The 21203-nt window shown below is 44.3% G+C and overlaps 1 protein-coding gene across 6 annotated transcripts in view; it reads left to right on the top strand.

The window, feature by feature from the left end:
• The window catches only part of GPD2 (glycerol-3-phosphate dehydrogenase 2), a 288808-nt gene that overhangs the window by 40853 nt on the left and 226752 nt on the right, over positions 1–21203 (top strand). For all 6 annotated transcript variants that reach the window (XR_016442086.1, XR_016442088.1, XR_016442087.1 and 3 more), the window contains 3 exons: positions 2865–3036; positions 15541–15665; positions 16647–16744. Coding sequence is in view for 3 of the 6 variants with exons in the window: in XM_090045692.1 (XP_089901818.1) it covers positions 2865–3036; positions 15541–15665; positions 16647–16744 (395 nt within the window). In the remaining 3 variants the exon portion in view is untranslated. The remainder of the gene's footprint in view (positions 1–2864; positions 3037–15540; positions 15666–16646; positions 16745–21203) is intronic.

The raw sequence follows: 21203 nt of genomic DNA, 5'->3' as shown, positions 1-21203 counted from the left end.
AGAGAGGGAATTCTATTCTTTTTAAACTAACTCATTTAGAGAAATGAGTTAAATACTTTTGTGTCACTGTACTGTGCCACCAGGATGAAGCATTATAGAATGTTAGCCCACTTTGTGACTCACGAATCTATCTGCCTTTAAGGCTTTTAAAAAAAAAAAAAAAAGGGCGGGGGGAGAGAGAGAGAGACAGAAATAGCATATTTTCTATATAAAAACAGCAGAGCAAATGTTAGCTTTTATAAACTTTGCATTCAGGTTTTTTAACTGTATTAATTTTTCCTTTCTGTATGGACCCATGCATGTATAATCCATGGCCTTGAACAAGTATTACAAGAATGCAAATATATTACAATATTAATGTTTCATGATAGCAGTAAAAATTACAATTCTTTTAGTGTCTAAGTAGTTTACAAAGACTCTAAGAGTTGCTGATGTCAGTGGATCTCAACTTTTTTAGACTCAAGGCTCCTCTCATTAGACTTGAAGCATCCTTTGGAAAATGCCAGCTCTTACATTTTACCCTTTGTTTTGACTACAGAAAAATAATACAGCAATTCTTCTATTGCAAAGGACATAGAAAGGCAACAACAGGTTTAGACTCTATTGCTAAGTACAAACAGTCAAAAAGCCTGAGGTTGACTTGATTCAATCTTTACAGGTTAGTCTAAGCTGTGTAGACTTAACCAAAAAGCAAGTGAACAGATGTTCACTTTTGATTTTAGAAATGCAGCCATATGCCTGCAATGGCCCAGGCCAGAGGCTGGAGAGGCACTAGAGCAGGGCGAGCAATTATTTTGGGCAGAGGGCTTCTTATCCAGTTTTGGCAGGCTGTGCAGGGCTGCATCGGTAGCCCTGCACCTTGACAGGTGCCTCGCCCCCTGGTCAAGATCTCGGGACCAATGTCCCAGGGCCAGTACTGGTGGGGCCCAAAGTGGGGCGCAGGCTACAGTGGTCTGTGGAGCTGGGCTGGGCTGCGCCAGCAGGAAGAGTGGGGAGCTGGCCTGGCTTCATAGAGCCCCTGCCAGCTGGGACCCTATACCCCTGCCGCCCTGCTCTGGGCCCTGCTGGTGCTGGCCCCAGGGCACCAGTGCGGGCCCAGTGCTTTCACTGTTTCCCCGCCCACTCTCACCCTGTACCTCTCAACCCCACGGTACAGGTGGCGGGCAGCTCACAGCCTTGACCCCCTGCTTGCCAGCAGGGAAGAAGCTGGTGCTGAGTGCAGGGAAAAACAGCCCCTTGCCCACCCCGTGGCTGGTGCTCCCTGCTGCAGCTGCTCGCAGCCCGCGTGGGGCTGTCTGGAGCAGGCACAGGTAGCCCCAAGCAAACTGCAAGTGGCTGCAGCGCGATAGTGAGTGAGGGGCCACTCTTCCCTGTGCTCAGCACCAGCTTATAACCTGCCCCTGCTGCCAGCCTGGCAGTGGGGCCAGGTTACAAGGTGGTGCTGAGCGTGGGGGTTGGGACAGCCCCATCATGCCTGTCCCACACCCAGTGCCCCATGATGCAGCCGCTCACAGCTGGCCTGGGGCTGCCTATGCCTGCTCTGGAAAGCCCCGCGCAGGCTGCGAGCACCTGCAGCAGGGAGCGCTGGCCGTGGGGCGGGTGAGGGGCCACTTTTCTCCACGCAGGGAAGGAGCCCAGGGAAAAGCTGAGCGCACGGTGTGGAAAAGCGGCCCCTTCCCTGCCCCATGGCCAGCTCTCCGTGCTGCAGCTGCTTGCAGGGGTGTCTAGAGCAGGCACAGGCAGCCCTGCACTGGCTGTTAGCAGCTGCAGCACTGGGTGCTGGCTACAGGACGGGGAAGGAGCCACTTCCCCTCCCCCCCACTTACCTGAGGTTCCAGCTCAGGACAGCCACCTGCTCCCAGGCCAGAAGCCCCGGGGGGGGGGGGGGGGGGGGGGGGGGGGGGGGGGGGGGGGCGGGGCCGGGCGGGCCCCACTGTTGTTGGAGCCTGCCGGGCTTCCCCCTGGGTCCTACTGCTGTTGGTTCCTGTCATTTTTGACAGGAACCAAGGGCAGAGAAATATTAATTGTCTATGTTTTTTAGGGGCCTTGAGGGCCGGATAGAAAGGCCTCGCCGGCCGTATTTTGCCCACCCCTGCACTAGAGCATGCCTCCCTGCTTTGCTGGAGCAGACAGCTTAGGTCAAAGCTATCCAGTCCACCCTGCAGGGGAGGTGCAAAGCATCCTGGGATGCTTCGGGGACTGTGAGTTAACTTGAATCTGCAGGGGATTTGGGACAGAAGTTCAATAAATCGATGTAACCTAAGTCATACTTTATCCAGAGTTATCTTAAACCGGTTTCGGCCACTTTGATTGTGGTTTATGTGCACTGAACTTCTGTTGTGTTACAGATTTGCACTGGTTTCTGATCACTTATACCGCTTTGTGTAACTTTTGTGCCTAGTGAATGTTTTTGGTGCTATGGATTCCTATTTGAAATCTCTGGGTTTATCTTGCGACTCTCCTGTGTCAGTGTTTGCACACCTAACAGTGCTAATGTTGCTTGGCACTCCCTAGCCCCCCTTAGAAGGCTCTCATGGCATTCTAGTGTACAGGGATACAGAGTTTGAATTCTGCATAGGGTATATATTTATTTTAAAATCTTCATGACTTTCCCCTGTGTACTTTTATATTGTACATGATTTATTATCCTGGTGATAGATGTGTGAGCCAAATGTACACTAACCTTTCACTCTTTTGCTTGTTAGTCATTATTATCCTTTTGATTTAAAAATGAATCTGCATATTCAAATGCATGTCTTTCAGTTATTCTCAGCTAAAATACACCTGCTTTATAAGGTATCTACTAGTCTTATGTTTTTTTAATTTGATTTCTTTCCTTTTTTCTTTGTTTTTCATCTTCGTAGGGCAACCTTGTATATGTTCAAGCAGCAGAACCTGCAAATGTTCCAATGAACAATCACCTTCCTGCAAGAGAAGATCAGCTACTAGCTCTACAAAACACAAGTGAATTTGATGTGCTAATTATAGGAGGAGGAGCAACAGGGTGTGGCTGCGCTTTAGATGCTGTTACTAGAGGTAAGCCACGGGGTCATGAGTGTATATACGTGGGGGTTTTTATTATTTAAATGCGTGTACCTTACTTTTGTTCTAAAATGACAATATTTTATTCTACAAAGGGATGAGACAGCTGCAACTACTATAAATATTTAATACTTCTTGTTCATCTTAACACAGGTTTTAAGTTGAGTCATTTTAGTTTAAAATTTACTGACCGCATTCAGCTTGAAAGTCTTTGATTTATTTTCTCTTCCTTAATGAGAAGTTCTGTGTAGAATTCAAATGCACTGTATGGGTTTCAAAGTCCGTTTCTATTTTTTCTTTTGAAATGTTTCTGTTTACGTTTTTGTTGTGTAATTAAAGTAGATGGAAATATTACTCTTCTGATACTATTTTCATAGACTTCAGTTGGTTAATTGTTTAAAACATTGGACCAAAATAGTTTAGAACTGATTTAAAGAGAAATGACTTCCTTTGTGGTGAGTGGAGTTATTTGCTTTTTGCAGGTTGAGTGTGACCCTTTGATTTTTAACCGCCAATTCCAGAACTGGAATTGATACATTTTGATAAAGAAAAAATCATGGTGTGCTCTCTACAACTAAAAATTAACACGTAGCAATCAGCTGATCAAGCAAATAGACTAGTTACACTTGTCAAAGTTAAGAGGCACCTAAACTTTGACTTTATGTTTCTATTGAAATTCCCTTCAATTTCTGTGTTGTGTTGTGGTGTGCTTATTCATATATACCAGAATGTCACTGTAGTTTGCTTGTTGCCATTGATGCCCTTCTATTACCTTTTTTAACAGTATAGAATACAGTCAAATCTGGGAAGTTTAAGGATAAAATGATTCCAGAAAGATGATAAAGTGAAGTTGTGCAGGCTGAGCGTTCCTCTGAAATAGTCAGCAGAGGCCTCAGAATCAATTAGCTGTTAGTTAATGGACCTTCTAAGAGTGAATTTTTGGGATGGTGATTGTCTCAGGAATTGTGAAATGTCACACTTCAAGACGTTACAGTGGTTAATTCTGTATCTCTTGTAAGAGCTCATAGCTTCTCTCAAAGGGCATTGACAAAAGTGACATTTGTCGTGCAGTCAACCCCTTGAAAGAGTCCTACAGCTGTGCGCTGACAGAAGTGCATGGATGCAGAGTGCTTTAAAAGTGCGTGACCACATGACAAATAAACCCTCATGTAATGAGGGTTCAGATGAAGGCACTTTAAAGCTGTCAGACTTCATTAACGTCTCTCTGTTCCTTCTCGGGATTGGGGCTGGGCTGATGCAGCTCAGCCCTGTCCCTAGTGCTGTCTGCAGCAAGGGAGGAGGGGAAGGCAGCTGCAGGCTGTGTGGTGTACCCAGCCTGAGCTGGAAGGTGGGTTGGGGGATGGCACATGGATTGGAGCTCCCCTCGCAGATGGAGGGAGTTGCAGGGAGCTCCAATCCTCATGTGTCCCCTCCGACTCAGGTTGGACAAACCCCAGCCCACAGCTACCTCCCCTCCTTTTTCCCCCCTCCCTTCCTGCAGAAAGTACCAGAGCTGGAGTGGGTACTAGGGGAGAGAGGCTGCAGATGGACAGCTCCTCCTGGATCAGCTCCAAAGTGGAGCTTGATACCCAACAGCAGGTGTCAGTTGTGTCGAGGGATTGCCTAACTCCTGACACTTCATGTACAGCACCGTGAGTCAGAGCAGGGAGCTGCACATCTGTCAGCACCCAAAGGAATCCTCCCAATAGAAGCATCTGCTGTGACAGAAGTGTCACTGTGCTCGTAAGCCTTGGTTTCTTTTCCACAGTCGTGGAAATTGTGTTAGCAGGGATGGATGAAACGTTTATTGTAGAATTGTAGAAAAAGTTCATTCATGGAACCCTGTGGAAGTTCTGGAAAAAATGATGTAAGGATGAGCTTTGCTGAAAATGTGGCTAATGAGATTAACAATGTATAGGTAATAGCATGCCTGGATAAATTGCTTATAGAACTTGCTAGATACTGTTTTTTTAAAGAAGTGCTTTATCTCACTTACTTTCTTTCGTACCCCTGCCCCCTCTCTGTTTTCTTTTGTTTTTGTCTACCCTAGCAATATGCCTCCCATCTCTTAAACTTGAATCATTAGTGACTTTCTCCTTTGCTATCCAAGTCTTTATCCATCATTCTGCCATCCCTAATAGAAAGACAGTACTTCTGGAATTCCCGTCATGACTACTCCATTTTCTTTCTCTTAACTTATCTTCTTATGGTAGGTTATAAAAATGTAGCCATTTTCTTCCTTTTTTCATGATTTTCTGTTTGTGACTACTTTCACTTTCATTCTTTGAATATTTGTTCTAATTTTTCTCCTTTAGGCTCCAACTGAATTCAGTGGTGGTGGCGGAGGGGGGACACCCCCCTGTTGATAGAGAGAAAGGTAGCTTGATATGTTAGTCTGAAGTCAGGCAGAAGGCAGGGCAGGGCAGCACCTTTGAGGTTAAACTGGTTCAGAGCGGCACAGAACTTTGTAGGTGACAGCCTACTTTGTTAGATGCATCATTAGCATTTGAAGTAGCCTACAAAGCTTGTGCCCCTCTGAGCCAGTTCTCTCTAAGGCGCTGCCCTGCTCTGGTTTCTGTGTTGATTTGTGTGACCAGTATTAGAGCTTTAATCCATATTAATATTAAGATTCACATCCACCTCAAAGCACTGTATTACTGTTCTCACCTGTTATTTCACTGTCTTTATCTTTCCTGCTCAGTTCTCATTTTTCTTTGATTGTATTCATTCTTTCTCTCATCCCCCATCTGTCATACAGCCCATACTTGGAACCTAGATATGGTGATGGTGATGCTGAGCATTGCTGGGCCTATGATCTGGCTCCTGGAGTAGAATTAACTATGCAAAGAAGGAATGCAGGAACTAGGGGGAGAGTAAGCAAGCCTCCCAGCCTCAGCCTTCTCTGTAGCCTGATGCTTATGGCCCTCTGCTGGGAGGTGAGATTGTGGTATTGATTCCCGTCAGGAGCATTGAGCCAAGGTTCTCCCACTTCCTTGGCAAGTATTCTAACTTGTAGGTTTAAAAGCCTGCTGGCAGTAGGACCATCACCACTTCGTCCTCCAGTTGTGTTTTGTAAAAAATTATCAAATACTCAGCAGAAGCACAGATGTAAATGCTGTTTGGAAGAGTTAGGCATGCTCTAAGTGTGCCTCCTGGATTGGGACCCTCAGGGGATGTAAGCACATTTGGGATCGATGGGTGTACTTAGAAGTAGTCTTGCTAAGCTGGTAACTATTCTGGACGTGTCAAAATGCAACACTAGGAAACCTCCTGTTGAAAATCAATGTGCTTTACAGCCCTGCCCATGAGAGCTTTGTGAATTGCACTCACCGAAAACGTAGGTGCCCACCGATCCTCACTTTAGCTTTTGTGGGTTTGGCTTTACTGCTGGCTGTCATGCTATTCCACGTGCTTAGAAAGATCCACCACAAAAGACCAAACTCTCATTCGTTAGAGGGGAATATGGCAGCCACACCAATATTATAACTGCTTAATATTTCTCATGGTGACTTCTTGTAACCATTTTAATGAAATGCTAACACTTGTCTACATCAGGCCTTTTAAACATGGTTGGAAGAAAACCATCAGACTAGAGAGGTACATTTTGTTTGTATGCTTACATTCTGCTCAAGTTTAGCTGAGTTATAATTTATAAATTCACCAGTTTCTCTTGATTGCATTGCTTAGAAACAAATTGAGACAAAACTATTTTTCTACAATATGTACTTTGACAGCAAATTCTGTTGGATGAAGACTGCCTTGTTTAGCATAATTGTCCTATAGTTTCATAACTGGTAGGGTCGGCAGGGACCTGAACAGATCATCAAGTCCAACCCCCTGCCATGGCAGGAAAGAGTACTGGGGTCAAACAACCTCAGCAAGGTGTTCATCAAGCCTCCTCTTAAAGACCCCCAGGGTAGGAGCCAGCACCACTTTGCTTGGAAGTTGGTTCCAGCTCCTAGCTCCCCTGACAGTGAAGTACCGCCTCCTGATATCTAGCCTGAATTTACCCTCTGCCAGCTTGTGACCATTATTTCTTGTCACTCCTAATAGTGTTCGGGGGAACAGGGACTCCCCTGATGCCTGCTGGTCCCCTTTGACTAGTTTGTAAATGGCCACTAGATCCCCCCCTCAGCCTTCTCTTGTGGAGGCTGAACAGGTTCAGGTCCCTTAGCCTTTCCTCATAGGGCCTGCCCTGCTGCCCCGTGATCATGCGAGTGGCCCTCCTCTGGACCTTATTCATGTTGTCCACATCCCTCCTGAAGTGCAGTACCCATGGTACGTTCTCATATATGCTGCTAATGCAGTGCTTTTAAAGCAAAAGACAAAGTCTCAAAAGACAGCCATAGCAGTCTGGACATGCTTTGGCATTTCTAATTTTGAGCTTTCTGGCTTGTTTGGTTCAAGTGTTAACGTTGGTGCTATGCACTTTTCTACCATTCTTGCACATAATGTAAAGTTCTACATGGCGTCAGAAAGACAAGTCTTGAAAGTGAGGGGTGAAATTCGGGACGTGTAGAGTCAATGAGAGTTTGGAGAGGTTTCAACTTGAAAATGTGTAACTGTAAGGAAGGTACAGCAGTAATGCACACATCTCTGGTAGAATGACACATTCATTTCAATCAGTAGTCCAAGGTGAATTTTGTTATGTTCGTGTTTTTTATGGATAGAATCATAGAGAGATAAAACTGGAAAGGACTTCTGGAGGTTATCTAATCCAACTCCCTGCTTCAAGCAAGATCATTCATATCCAAAACATCTCATATAAATCTTATTACTAAAATTATAGTTGACCCTGTCACACCACAGGGCATGGCACCCTAATTTGCAACAGGTAACGCAGGGGGCAACAACGACCAATGTCTTGCTATTGCAAGCATTGTTAAAATATGCTTAAGAGATCTAAGGAAGAGGGTTCTGCCCTCTGCTATAGAGGAAGGCAAACCAGTCTGACCACAGGGTAAAATTCCTTCCTGACCCCATGGGAAATATCCATATCCAATAGGCATAGCTATTCCTAGATCATCCCTGCCCAATGCTTATCCAACCTCTTCTTGAACATCTCCAATGATGGACAGTCCACAACTTCCCTAGGCAGTCTATTCCATTGCCTCATTGTTCTAGCATTCTGATATGCTACTTTCTTTCTCCTGAACCAAGGAACAAGTATATATATTTTTGACATACAAGGCAATACCAACACATTTTCTCCCAGTCCTGTCTTTCTGAAATAGAGTGTAGCTCTCAGCGGGCACATCTACAAGAGATGCTGAAGACCAAGTCTACTGTGCATTAGCATGGCAGTCAGAAACCATGCTAACGCACAGTAGATTTAGTGTAATACACATTAACGTCCCAGAAAAAGCATTTATCTGTGCTAATGTGCTAATGTACGGTGCATTATTACAAGTACTAACTTAATGCACTGTAATTACAGTGCATTAATGAACAGGTAGATGCATCCAGTATTGATCTTTCCAGTCATAAGCGCCATCTTAACAAGCCTCTATGATACCAATCAATTCATAGTTTATTTTACAGACTGTGATTTCCAGCTCCTCTTGCTTGTTTTCCATATCTTTCACATCTGCATGCAGTTTGCTTTCTGACCTACTTGTTTTCCTGTGGCTCTCTGGCCCTTTCTCAGAGTTGAGCTGCTGCTTCTGGTCCATTCTTCTCTGGATTGTTTGCTCTGTTGTTGCATGGTTTTATTCACCATCCTCTGTGGACCTTAAAGTCCTCCTTAGTGGGTTGGCCACACAATGCCTAAAGGTGCTTTTCCCCCATTTTGGTTAGATGGATCCTGTCTCTTGATAGCAGATGTTTTTCTCAGAACATCTGCCCATTGTTAAAGAATCCAAAGTTTTCATGTTGACATCACCATCTTAGCCACAATTTTATTTCCATGATATGATGGTCCCTGCCTGGGCCCTTACCTTCCATTGTGCCCCAGTTTTCTTAATCTTCCTGCTAAGAGTCTCATAGTCTCCTCTTTTCTGCTCGGTTTCATTCTTTGCAGTATTGTTGGTGCTTACGTGGAGAAGCAGGGAAGGGTAATGGTCTGGTGGATGGATGAGCTCAGATTCCAGGCACACTACCAGGACCCCAAACTGAACAAGAAATTGGTTTTTCTGTTCCCTGCAGAAGGGAGGTACCTACCACTTACTTCTCAGTGCACTAGTCTTAGAGGCCCCATTCCTGGGACCATGCATTTCCTGTTCTCTGGACTTCTGGGTCCTCTGGATCCCCCATGCTGATGTCTGCACTTCTGTATTTTTCCCAAGCTGTTCCACTGCAGAGTGTTTGAAAGCAGTTGATGATTTCAGGCTCTTCCTCTTCAGTTCCTCTTCTTCCTTCTAGTTGTCACATATTGCCACTTCTCTTTTCCCTTTGGCCTGTCCAATGCCAACTTCTCATGGCTTCTATTGAAGGAGTCTTCATTTTCCCCCATAGCATGCAGTGTGGATGCCTGTGCTTCTAACCACTCAGTCTTTTCCTCCAAGATGGAAACTGCCTTCTACTTGGTGCAGATGAATTGGTCTTGACTCTCTGGGAGGAACAGGAGGAGGGCCCATCCCACTCAAGTAACAATTACTGTTCAATAAAGTTAATTGGTAAATCTGTGAGATCAAAGATTGGTGTTTATGCCTTTGTTAGGTTGGTCCTCTGGAAAAAATTGTATTTGTAATGTTCAGTGTACAAAGAATTCTTGCAGGTTATCTATATTTATCATTTTACTTCCTATTTTGATCATATCAGTAGCTTTCTGAAGTGCGAAATAATCATGAGTGTTTGGTTAATGAATTGTGTATTGTTACTGTTCATTCATGGAATTTGCTCTTTTATTATGTTTGATGCTTCACTTAACAACAAATTTTGCTTTTTCTCTGTTTGATAAGTTTTTACCAAATTATTCCTGATTGTATCCATTAATCTTCAGTCACATTTGACAAAAATAAATTACTGTGATCTTTTGAAGTTACCAGTAATAATTTTTAAGGACATCAAAGTTTTGGGAAACTAGTAGATGTTAAAAGGTTTGCATATCATTGTTCTACAAGCAGTATTATGAAGCACTGTAATGTTTTTAGGAGATACAGGGTAAAGAACAGAATACAGGGACAAATGCTAGCATTGGATATTCTGTCCCTGGTCATGCACAGTTGCTGTTCCCAGCTTCGCTTAGAATCTTACTGAACCTGCTTCCTCCTTTATTTCTGCCTTGCTTACCTAATTTCAAATGAGGAAAAAATATCAGGTCTCTATGAAAGCAGCCATCTCAGGTATGCATATTGTTCCTAGAGGTTTTGAATAAGAGGCTGCCACCTTGACTGAAATGCACTTGAGGTGAGCATCATCCCTTCCAAATTCATACAGCTGTATGAAATAACCACAGAGTGGTTAAGTTGCTTGTAGCTGCTTAGAATTTCTAGAAAGTTAAGTTAGTAGTTGCTTAACACAGCTGTCAATTAAGACACCAATTATAATATAAGTTGGAAGACTGTGGGCCAAATGAATGACACAGAGCCCATCTGCAGGCTGCATCAGACCCTGGGGCATGGCATTCTCCCCTCCCTGCCCTGTACACTAGGATTGGGCCTCAGGAACCCAGCACTGCCTCCTTCTACTTCCTGTGCTCAGGGATAGGATTCTAGGGGCCTGATGCCATCTCCTTCTGTCCCCTGCATGCCAGATTTGGGTCCTTGGGGGCCTAGCGCTGCCTAGCACCAGGATTTGGTTCTGGGAACTGCAGCTGCCTCTTCCCACTCCACACACACTGTGATTGGGTCCTGTGGGCCTGGCACCACCCCCACTTGGCCCCCCAAAACAGGATTGAGCCTTGGGACCCAGTGCTGCCCTGCCTGGCCCTGCATGCTGGGATCAGGCACCTTATACAATGCACAGGGCCTGGTTTGAGATTTGGTAGGAAGGGAGCGATATCAGTTTTCCCCTTTTGCAAAATTTTCAGACCTGTGGGGAGCTCTGTGGGCTAGATGACACAGTCATGTGGGCTGGAGTTTGAGCACCCCTGTACTATTCTACTCAGAGCTGTTTAGGCCTTAGCTGGATTATTCTGGGATCTGCATTTTAGGAAGAACGTGGAAAAACTGGAGAGGGTCCAGAGGCAAGTGGCAAAGATAATAAAGGGGTTCAAAAGCAAGCTGTATGAACAAAGATTGAGAGACCTAGGCATGCTTAGTTTGGCAAAAAGAGGACTAAAGGGTGACAAGGTAGCCATTTTTTTTTAAATATTAGGAAGGCTTCTATAAAGGAGAGAGAACAATTATTCTTTCTCAGCATAGAAAGCTGAATACAAAGCACTAGGTTAAAACTGCAGCGTAGATTTGAATTGCATCCTCAGTAACCATGATGGACTCAAATTTTAATGTGAAAAATTAATCCACTTGATGTGGCCCATGCAAAATTAGTACGTCAGTTAATGCAAGAGTCCTCTGTTTTCCATCCTTTATTATTTATTAACAACAGTACTTACAATAGTAATAGCATTCCTATTATTACTACTAATACCAGTAGCAACAATAAAAGTATAACTACTGTTATTATGATGCTGATGTAATAATTAAATATATTGTTGAAAGAGAGAAGATAGCTGAGACATCACTTGATTAAATTTGGCTTTTGGAACCTGGGTATTGCAGCTGTTCTTTAATTAGCAAAAAAAGCTGGGGTGGAGTTAGTCTATGATTTAACAGCAGTTCTGAACCCAGAATAGAATGTTTGGATTAAGACAAATTGCATGAGATCACATACCAAAAGTACTGTGTGTTGGTCCTGAACCAGCAACAATTTCAATACTAAACATTCATTCTTAACTTTATACTCAGGGTAGGGACAGACATTACACACAAACTGGTTTAAGTGATCAGAAACTAGTTTAAACCTGTAACAGAACAGACATTCAGTACACGAAAACCAGTTTGAAAACGGCTGAACCCAGTTTGAGATAAACCTGGTTGAATGCAGTATCAAACTTAAACCGGTTTGACCCAAATCAGTTATGCAATGTTTGTCCCAGACCACTTCCTGGTTTAAGTTTAAACCCGAGTCCCCCGGCATCCCAGATTGCAGCCCTGGGTGGGGCGCTCTGCTCAAGAGAGCTGGGCTGGCCCCTCTCCTCTGCTCCCTAGCTGGAGCTCCAGCCCTGTTGGCAGGCACAGTAGCATCTGCCTGGCTGCCCCATCCCTCACCCTACCCCACTCATTGCTCAACCAGGGATTCCTCCCCTCTCCCATAGCACAGTCTGTAGCCAGCATGTGGTATGCTAGCTAATTCTGAGATGTGTCTGTGTAGGGCAGACAGGACAGTGTCCGCTTAGGGCTTTTTGGAGTGAATCAACAAGTAGCTCCGTTCCTTCCTTGGAAAAAATAGTTTAAAAAGAGCCTCAACTAATGAGAGAGACTTGTTTTGTTGATGGGCTGATAAATGCTGTTACCAACTCCCTGCTGGGCTGGTCAGGAGCGGAAAGGGTGGGCGGGAACCCCTCCTAATAAGAGTGTCCTGCCAGGGCCTGCCCATTCCCTCCTCCTCCTCCTGCCCCCCCCCCAGTCAGCATTGTGGAATGGAAGGGGAGGCTGTGCTAACACCCTTCTCCCCCCAGCTTCTAGACTGAACCACTGTAGGCATGTGCTGGCATTTCCTCAGTCCAAGGAGGATGTCTGTACGATTACAGATTGGTTCAGCCTAGTCAGGTTAGACTAACCTCCATCGACTGAATTCAGTTCAGGCTCAGCCTTTTTGAATGTCTGTCCCTAGCCTAAGAGTTAGGCTAAGTGAGACTAAAACCTCATTAAAGTTTCCTACTCTTGTCTTTCATAGTTTCATAGTTTCATAGTAGCTAGAGTCGGAAGGGACCTAGATAGATCATCTAGTCCGACCCCCTGCCTTAGCAGGAAAGAGCACCGGGGTCAGATGACCCCGGCAAGGTGCTCATCTAACTTCCTTTTAAAAATCCCCAGGCTAGGAGCCTGCACCACTTCCCCTGGAAGCTGGTTCCAGGCCCTGGCCGCCCTGACTGTGAAGTAGCGCCTCCTAATATCTAATCTAAACTTACCCTCCGCCAGTTTGTGACCGTTATTCCTGGTCACTCCTGGCAGCGCACGGGGGAACAGGGACTCCCCCAATACCTGCTGATCCCCCCTGACCAGTTTGTAGCAGGCCACAAGGTCCCCCCTTAACCTTCTCTTGTGGAGGCTAAACAGGTTCAGGTCCCGTAGCCTCTCCTCATAAGGCCTGCCCTGCTGACCCCTGATCATACGAGTGGCCCTCCTCTGAACTCTTTCCATATTGTCCACGTCCCTCTTGAAGTGTGGCGCCCAGAACTGGACGCAGTACTCCAGCTGCGGCCTGACCAGTGCCGCATAGAGGGGGAGGATCACCTCCCTGGACCTGCTCGAGATGCATCTGTGGATGCATGACAGGGTACGGTTGGCCTTCTTGACTGCCTCCCCACACTGCCGGCCCATGTTCATCGTGGAGTCAATGACGACTCCAAGATCCTTTTCCGTCTCCGTGCTGGCAAGAGGGGAGTTCCCCAACCTGTAAGTGTGGTGCCGGTTCTTCCTCCCCATGTGCAACACCTTGCACTTATCAGTGTTAAACCCCATCCTATTCTCATCCGCCCACCGTTGCAACCTGTCAAGGTCAGCTTGTAGCCTATTGCTCCCTTCTAGTGCACCCACATCCCCCCACATCTTAGTGTCATCAGCAAACTTGAACAGGGTGCTTTCTACCCCGTCATCCAAGTCACTGATGAAGATGTTGAACAGTGCGGGCCCGAGGACCGAGCCCTGCGGAACCCCACTGCCCACATCCTTCCAGGTCGAGAAGAACCCATCCACTACCACCCTCTGGGTGCGGCCCTCCAACCAGCTGGCGACCCATTTGACCGTGTGGGCATCGACACCACAGTCTCCCAGCTTTTTGATGAGGACAGGGTGAGAGACAGTGTCGAAAGCCTTCCGGAAGTCCAAAAAGACTACATCCACAGCAACCCCTGCGTCTAATGATTTGGTGACCTGATCGTAAAAGGCCACCAGGTTGGTCTGACAGGACCTGCCACTGATGAACCCATGTTGGTTGCCCCTAAGCATGCATTCCCCCGCAAGACCCTCCTGGATGTGTGCCAGGATAATTTTTTCAAAGAGCTTACCCGGGATTGAGGTAAGACTAACTGGCCTGTAATTTCCCGGGTCCTCTTTTTTTCCCTTTTTGAAGATAGGGACCACATTGGCCCTCTTCCAGTCCTCCGGCACCTCGCCAGAGCACCACGAGTGCTCATAGAGCCGCACCAGGGGTCCCGCAATGACCTCGGCCAGTTCCTGTAGAACCCTAGGGTGAAGATGGTCCGGACCAGCGGACTTGAACACGTCCAGCCTCTCCAGAAGTACCCTAACTAACTGCTCGCTAACCCCTGGCCCAGGCGTGTCTCTCTCGGGGCCCGAGGGGGGCCCAGCAGGGAGGTGGCTGAACTGGTCCCTACTTAGGAAGACAGAGGCAAAGAAATCGTTAAATATGTTAGCTTTGTCATCTGGCGTGATGACTAAGTTGCCCATCGTGTCCTGCAGGGGCCCCACATTACCCGGGACCCTCTTTTTACCCCCTGTATTTGAAGAAGGACTTCTTATTGTCCTTAATCCGGGAAGCTAGTCCTATCTCCAACTCTGCCTTGGCCCTCCTGACTGCCCCCCTACATCCTCGGGCGACTGTAACATAGTCCTTCTTGGTGATGACCCCATCTCTCCATTGGGTATATGCCTCCCTTTTAGCAAGGAGACATTCCCGGATGCTCTTAGTGAGCCATGGGGGTTTATGTGCCCTCCTGCTCCCTTTGACCCTTGTTGGGATTATCTCCCTTTGGGCATGGAGGATCGTCCATAGCTTCCTCAAACCAAAAACTCAGTATTTTCAGTGGAAAGTCTCCTGATTTGCTTTGGGAATAGACTTAAATTTTTAAAGTCTGTACTAAAATCCTTAAATCTTGTAATCTTGGTTGTGACTGGTTGCTCCTTTGGCTTTGGGTACCTTTCTTATTTAATTGTTCCACCTATAAGATCAAAGCAATAACAGTTGCCTACCTTGTTAGAGTATTGTGATGATTAATTTGTGAATGTTGCAGTTGGAGAGATTTACTTCTATTGAGTTTAGTATTATTAATAAGACATTATGTGGTCCTACAATGACTACAAACTTTAATTAACTCATAAGAATATAGCCTCTGTAATGTACTATAATGCCTTTCTGTTGTGATATGTCCAGATTTTAATGTGCTTCTGTTTAAGTTGTGCTTTGACTTCTCCCCTAGGAAGAGGGTAGAATCTTTTCATTACAATGTAGACAGCGTGCTGCACTTTGAATACAAATTTATCCATGTTCAGAGTAATTTTTCTTGTGATTGCCTCTACCCTAGAGAAGTGTCTTTAATGAATTACATACAAATTGTGTAATTTAAGAAGTTAATTTGGTTTTCTGGTTACACAGGACTAAAAACAGCCCTTGTAGAAAGAGATGATTTCTCATCGGGGACCAGCAGCAGGAGCACTAAATTGATCCATGGTGGAGTGAGATATCTTCAGAAGGCCATCATGAAGTTGGATTTTGAGCAGGTAATTGTTTGTGCTGGTTGTTAAGCAAAAATTGCTAGTAGACTTTTTATTTTTTCTTCCTCCCAATTAAATATGTATTCCCATTCTACGTTTCTAATACTTTCTTTTGTTCCATAAAAGAGGCACTGTGCATACAAAATGGTTTCCTCAGTTAATTCTTGTAGAGTGGGGAAACATGCACTGCTTTTTCTTGTTTGGGTTATATTTACAGGCGTTTGGGAATGCAGTAACTTGTATGTCGTGTAGTGTATGGGGAAAGAAGAGGGGCTGAATGATTTCAGTGTACAAAGGATTTCTTTTTTTATCCTGTTGATAGGAATGGATTTGTTATGAAGGTGACATTGGGAAATGAATGGTTATATATTTTTAACCTATACACTGAGATGAAAAGTGAGGCAAAACTGAACGTTTGTGAAAGCCCGAAAGCTTGCCTCTTCCTGTGAAATTTTTCCCTGAAAGCTTGCTAAAAATACTCAAACATGGTTGAATACTGTACAGTAGGTTTACATTTTACTGAATAACCCCTATTCAGCTCCATATATCACTGCTTTATGTTAATAAACATTTCACTCTGTTGCTTAATGTGTTTGCTGCTCCCAGTGAACGATAGAGAATATAATTGTATGGATCTGATAAGAAGCAATTACTTAGATATTTTCAAAGGTAGGAATCGTTTCATACCATTTGAATGCTACTTAAAGCTAGCAGGTTAACTCATATGCAGTGGCAATAAGTAAACTTGCTGGTGGAACTTGCACTGTACCTGAAAGTTAAAGATTTTGATTTTCTTATTTGGTAAGTTCTAAAACAAATGCTTAAATAATGTCATTGCGATATTGAAAAAGTGGTAGAGAGTGTATAACAAACTACCACAGCAAAAGGCTCCTGTTTATGCACATTATAACTAGCAGAGTTGTTTTATCACCTTGCATTTGTTAAGGTAAAAATCCTGAATTATTAGTTTTATGGTTTTTTTTTTAGTACAAGATGGTAAAAGAGGCACTTCATGAGCGTGCCAATTTGCTTGAGATCGCTCCTCATCTGTCCTCTCCTTTACCTATAATGCTTCCTGTTTACAAGTAAGTCCCTCAATTTTCTTTCTATTGCAGTTTCTTAGAGCTTTTTTTGACAAAAACAATGCTTTTTCCTTTTTCTTACTATGCTTTTAAACTGTCAGAAGCCTTGTCTCTTAAGTGAGAATTCTGTTGTTGGGTTGCGGATGTGTGATGTTTTTGTATAGTACCACCAGTTAATGTTCTTGTGTCCTTCTCAGACTCAAGTACCTTCTAGGCAATAAAAATGCATTCTAAGGTGAAGCTTGATTCATAAAATATTGCATAATATTTTGAAATTAAATCAATTTGTAAAGAGGAGCACTCCCTTCTAAATCGTGTGTGTGCGCATAGGCACGCATACACACGCATGTAGGGTTGGAGGGGAAAGGAAGAGGTTAGTGACCTTCACTTTTACACTCTGCAAAGCTATCCGCAACCTTTTGAGCTTTTGTGCAATGGCCAGAGCCAGAGTAAAGGAAGATGCTCCCTACTCATTAAGCTAGGCAGGCCACCTGCATAGACAGGAAGCATAGCATGGCTGCATCGGAGATTTTAAAGGACCTACAGTTCTTGTGAAAACAATGGCATATTCTGTTCCCTTAAATTCATGCTTCATCACAAGCATGCAGAAATCAAATAAAAAAAAAAAAGGCTAAGATGCAAAATGAGGTACAACTATCACAGGCACAAAAGATGACAAGAAAAGGTTTTTTTTAAAGAATTGGAAGCAAGAGGAAGATGGGGAAGTTATAGATCCATTAATAGGGAAAGAAGAACAAACAATGGATAATGCAGCGAAGGCTGAAGTATTCAGTGCTACCCTTAATTCAGTCATTGTAAAAGAGGTAAATTGTGACCAGATACTGAACACAATTAATTTTGACAAGGAGAGCAGGCCAGAAGAGGGAAATAACAGGCTGAAGCATATTTTAGATAAGTTTGATGTATTTAAGTCATCAGGGCCTAATGAAATTTACTTTAGAGTTCTTAAGGAACTAGCTGAAGCAATCTCTGAATCGTTAACAATTTATTTTTCATAGATTTCATAGATATTTGGGCTGGAAGGGACCGCAGAGGATCATTGAGTCCAGCCCCCTGCCCCAGGGGCAGGATTTCAGCAGGGATCATAGGATCCCAGCAAGATAAGCATCCAAATGTGTCTTGAAGGCGTTCGAAGTGGGTGCTTGAACCGCCTCTGGCAGCAGTCTATTCCAAACCATAGGGGCTCGGACACTGAAGAAGTTCTTTCTTATGTCTAGCCTGAACCGGTCACAGTGGAGTTTGTGACCGTTTGATCTTGTCATCCCTTGCGGGGCTCTGGTGAACAGACGTTCCTCCAGATCTTGATGAACACCCCTGATAAACTTATAGGTGGCTACCAGGTCACCCCTGAGCCTGCACTTTTCCAGGCTAAAGAGCCCCATGGCTCTCAGCCTCTCATCATAAGGTCTGTTTTCCTGACCTCTGATCATGCACGTGGCTCTCCTCTGCACCCTCTCAAGCTTCTCCACATCCTTTTTGAATTGTGGAACCCAAAACTGGACACAGTACTCCAGCTGGGAGCTCACCAAGGCCAAGTACAGCACGCGAATGACGTCCCAGGATCTGCTTGAGAAGCTTCTATGGATGCAAGCCAGCATTTTGCTCGCTTTACTAGCTGCAGCATCACACTGAAAGCTCATGTTCATCTTGTAGTGAACCATGACCCCCAAGTCCCTTTCATTTGTAGTACTAACCACTATATGCATGGTGCAGGTTTTTCCTCCTATGGTGGAGAACCTTGCATTTTTCGGCATTGAACACCATCGGGTTCTTGTCTGCCCATTTCATGAGTCTGTCCAGATCCGCCTGGATCACCCTCCCACCCCTGGATGCTTTCTTCCAGAGTTTGGTGTCATCGGCAAACTTGACCAGTCCACTTCTGACACCAATATCCACATCATTGATGCAGATGTTAAACAGTATGGGCCCTAGGACAGAGCCTTATGGGACCCCACTGGTCACAGGGCACCAAGACGATTTGTTCCCGTCAACCACCACCCTCTGGGTCCTACCATGGAGCCAGGTCCCCAGCCAGTGGACCATGGTGACGTCAAGGCCACAGTTAGGCAGTTTAGCCAAGAGGTGATCGTGGGATACCAGATCGAAGGCTTTTTTTTAAAGTCGAGGTATACAACACTGATCTCTTCCCCCTTATCCAGGTGATACGTCACCTGGTCATAAAAGGAAAGGAAATGAGGTTGGTCAAGCAAGACCTACCCACAACAAACCCATGCTGGGTATCCCTCAGAATGTTGCCTTCAGTTAATCTGTTAAGGATGGCCTCCTTGATAATCTTTTCCAAGACCTTCCCCAGGATATAGGTCAGGCTGATGGGCCTGTAGCTTTCTGGATCTACTTTCCTCCCTTTCTTGAAGATAGGCATGACATTGGCCCTCTTCCAATCATCAGGCACTTCATCAGAGAGCCAAGAGCTCTCAAAGATCCTTGCCAGGGGCTGTTTTGAAAACTTACACTGATGAGGGAAATCCTGGGGAACTGGAAAAGGGCAAACAGAGGACCTATCTCTTTAAAAGTGGGGAAAGGGAAGACCCAGACAGCTCAGCCTTATTTAGACAACTCAGGAAGACTGATCAATTATTGATCAATAAATCAATTGATTTGATAAGTCAGTTGAATTGACCAATGATTGATTGATCAATCTATTCATTAGTCTCTAGAACACAGGGAAGTAATTAAAATAATCAGTGTGAAATTGGTGAGAACTTGTTATGTTAAATGAGCCCAGTTTTCTTGACTGGATAACTGGCCTGTTAGGTAAGTTGATGTGATATATTTTAAGTCATTGACTGAAATAAAGCTGTGCTTTACTTTAAACTCTGTGCACTCCTGTGCCCAGCCCAGTGTGTCCAGTAGAGGCAGCATGTTAGTTGGACCTGGCTCACCCAATGTCTGTATAGACTGGGCACTTTAGTGGGGCTTTTTTGGGCTGTTTTATCTAATAGATGATTGACTCAGCTTCAGTTAAAAGTGCCAAAAAGCCCGCTGAAGTGCCCAGTCTGTACAGATGCTACAGAGCTGGGTTGAAGTAATGCACTGCTACTTCCAGTAAAGCATGGTGGGTTTTTTTTTGGTTTGGTTTTTAACATCTGCAAGTAGCCCATGTGGTAGATGCTATCTGGGAAAATGAGGAAGAGGTAATTATAGTTCACTTTCAAGTAGGGTCTGATGAGTCTGTTTTGGGGTTGGTTTTATTTACTATTTCATTAATTTAGATGATGGAGTAGAGAGTGTATTTATAATTTTTTTGGATTATACAAAATTGTGAGGTTTCAGGTACTCGGGAGAATGGGATTAGGATTCAAAATGATCCTGAGGCAGAAGAGAAAATCTGAAACTAGCAAGACAAAATTCAGTAAAAATAGGAAGGAGAAATCTAATGTATAAATGGGAGATTATTTGCTAAGGCAGCAATTTTAGACAAAAGGATTATAGTGGGTCACAATTCTAATGAGTCAACATTGTGATCTTGTTCAAAAATAAATTAAAAAGAATAAAATAAAAGATATCCCAGAATGAGGATAACTCAACACAAGGGATAATTATTTCTCTTTACCTAGTGCAATTGAGGCAGCACACTTTAATAAAGATGAAGGCAAGTGGTAGAAGCAAGAAGAAGAGTCTTAGAATACCTGTAAGGAAGGGTTGAATGAATTGGGGTTCTTCAGTTAAGAAAAGAGAAGGCTGGAGGAAGGCAGAAAGTACCCCCAACTTCCTGTAGCCCACCAAACTACTGGCAGGCAGAATGGAATGGTTCTATGAGATGCATCCAGCTGGCAGGCTGTACGTTTGACACTCTTGGGTTAGGTCATAGGAAAACATATCCTTAAAATTAAAAATATATGCACAGAAATAGGTTACTCAAGATTTTATCTGTCACTGGAGTTTTTAAAGAACAGCTTAGAGAAAGATCTGTCAAGAGCCATCTTGGTATACTTGATCCAGCCTCTGCCTAGACTGTCTCACAGACATGTCCATTCCAACATTTCTGATCATATTAGCATAGGAGGGTTTAAGGTCAGGAACCTGAAGTCAAGGAACTCTAACGCCCTCTGCATTGATTCCCATACTTGGACTCCTTTTCTTGAAATCACGTTGAAGGTGTATAGAATACTTATTCAGTCCCTATTCTAAAATAGCTAAGGCCTGAAGTATGCTTGTACTTACTGGTTCTCTATTCACAGTGGAAAAAGTTGTCAGGTTGAATAAAATTAAGCATGTGTGTAGGCCCCTGCAGGGCTGGGTGGGTTTGGAAAAAAAAGGAAAAGAAAAGCTAGGAATAGGAAAGCATAAAAGTGAAAGGAAGAGCAACACTGGCAAGGACTGAGTGAAAAAAAGATTGGAAAAAGATACAAGAAAATCAGTGAAGATAAAGATGTTGGATGAATGGCCAAGTATGCATTTTTCTTTGCCTTGTGGTCAG

Source organism: Crocodylus siamensis, chromosome 4 (assembly GCF_052110815.1).
Source record: "Crocodylus siamensis isolate JL-2025a chromosome 4, ASM5211081v1, whole genome shotgun sequence".
NCBI lineage: Eukaryota > Metazoa > Chordata > Crocodylia > Crocodylidae > Crocodylus > Crocodylus siamensis.
The sequence above is the reverse complement of the archived record's forward strand: the minus strand, read 5'-3'. Positions and strand labels throughout refer to the sequence as shown.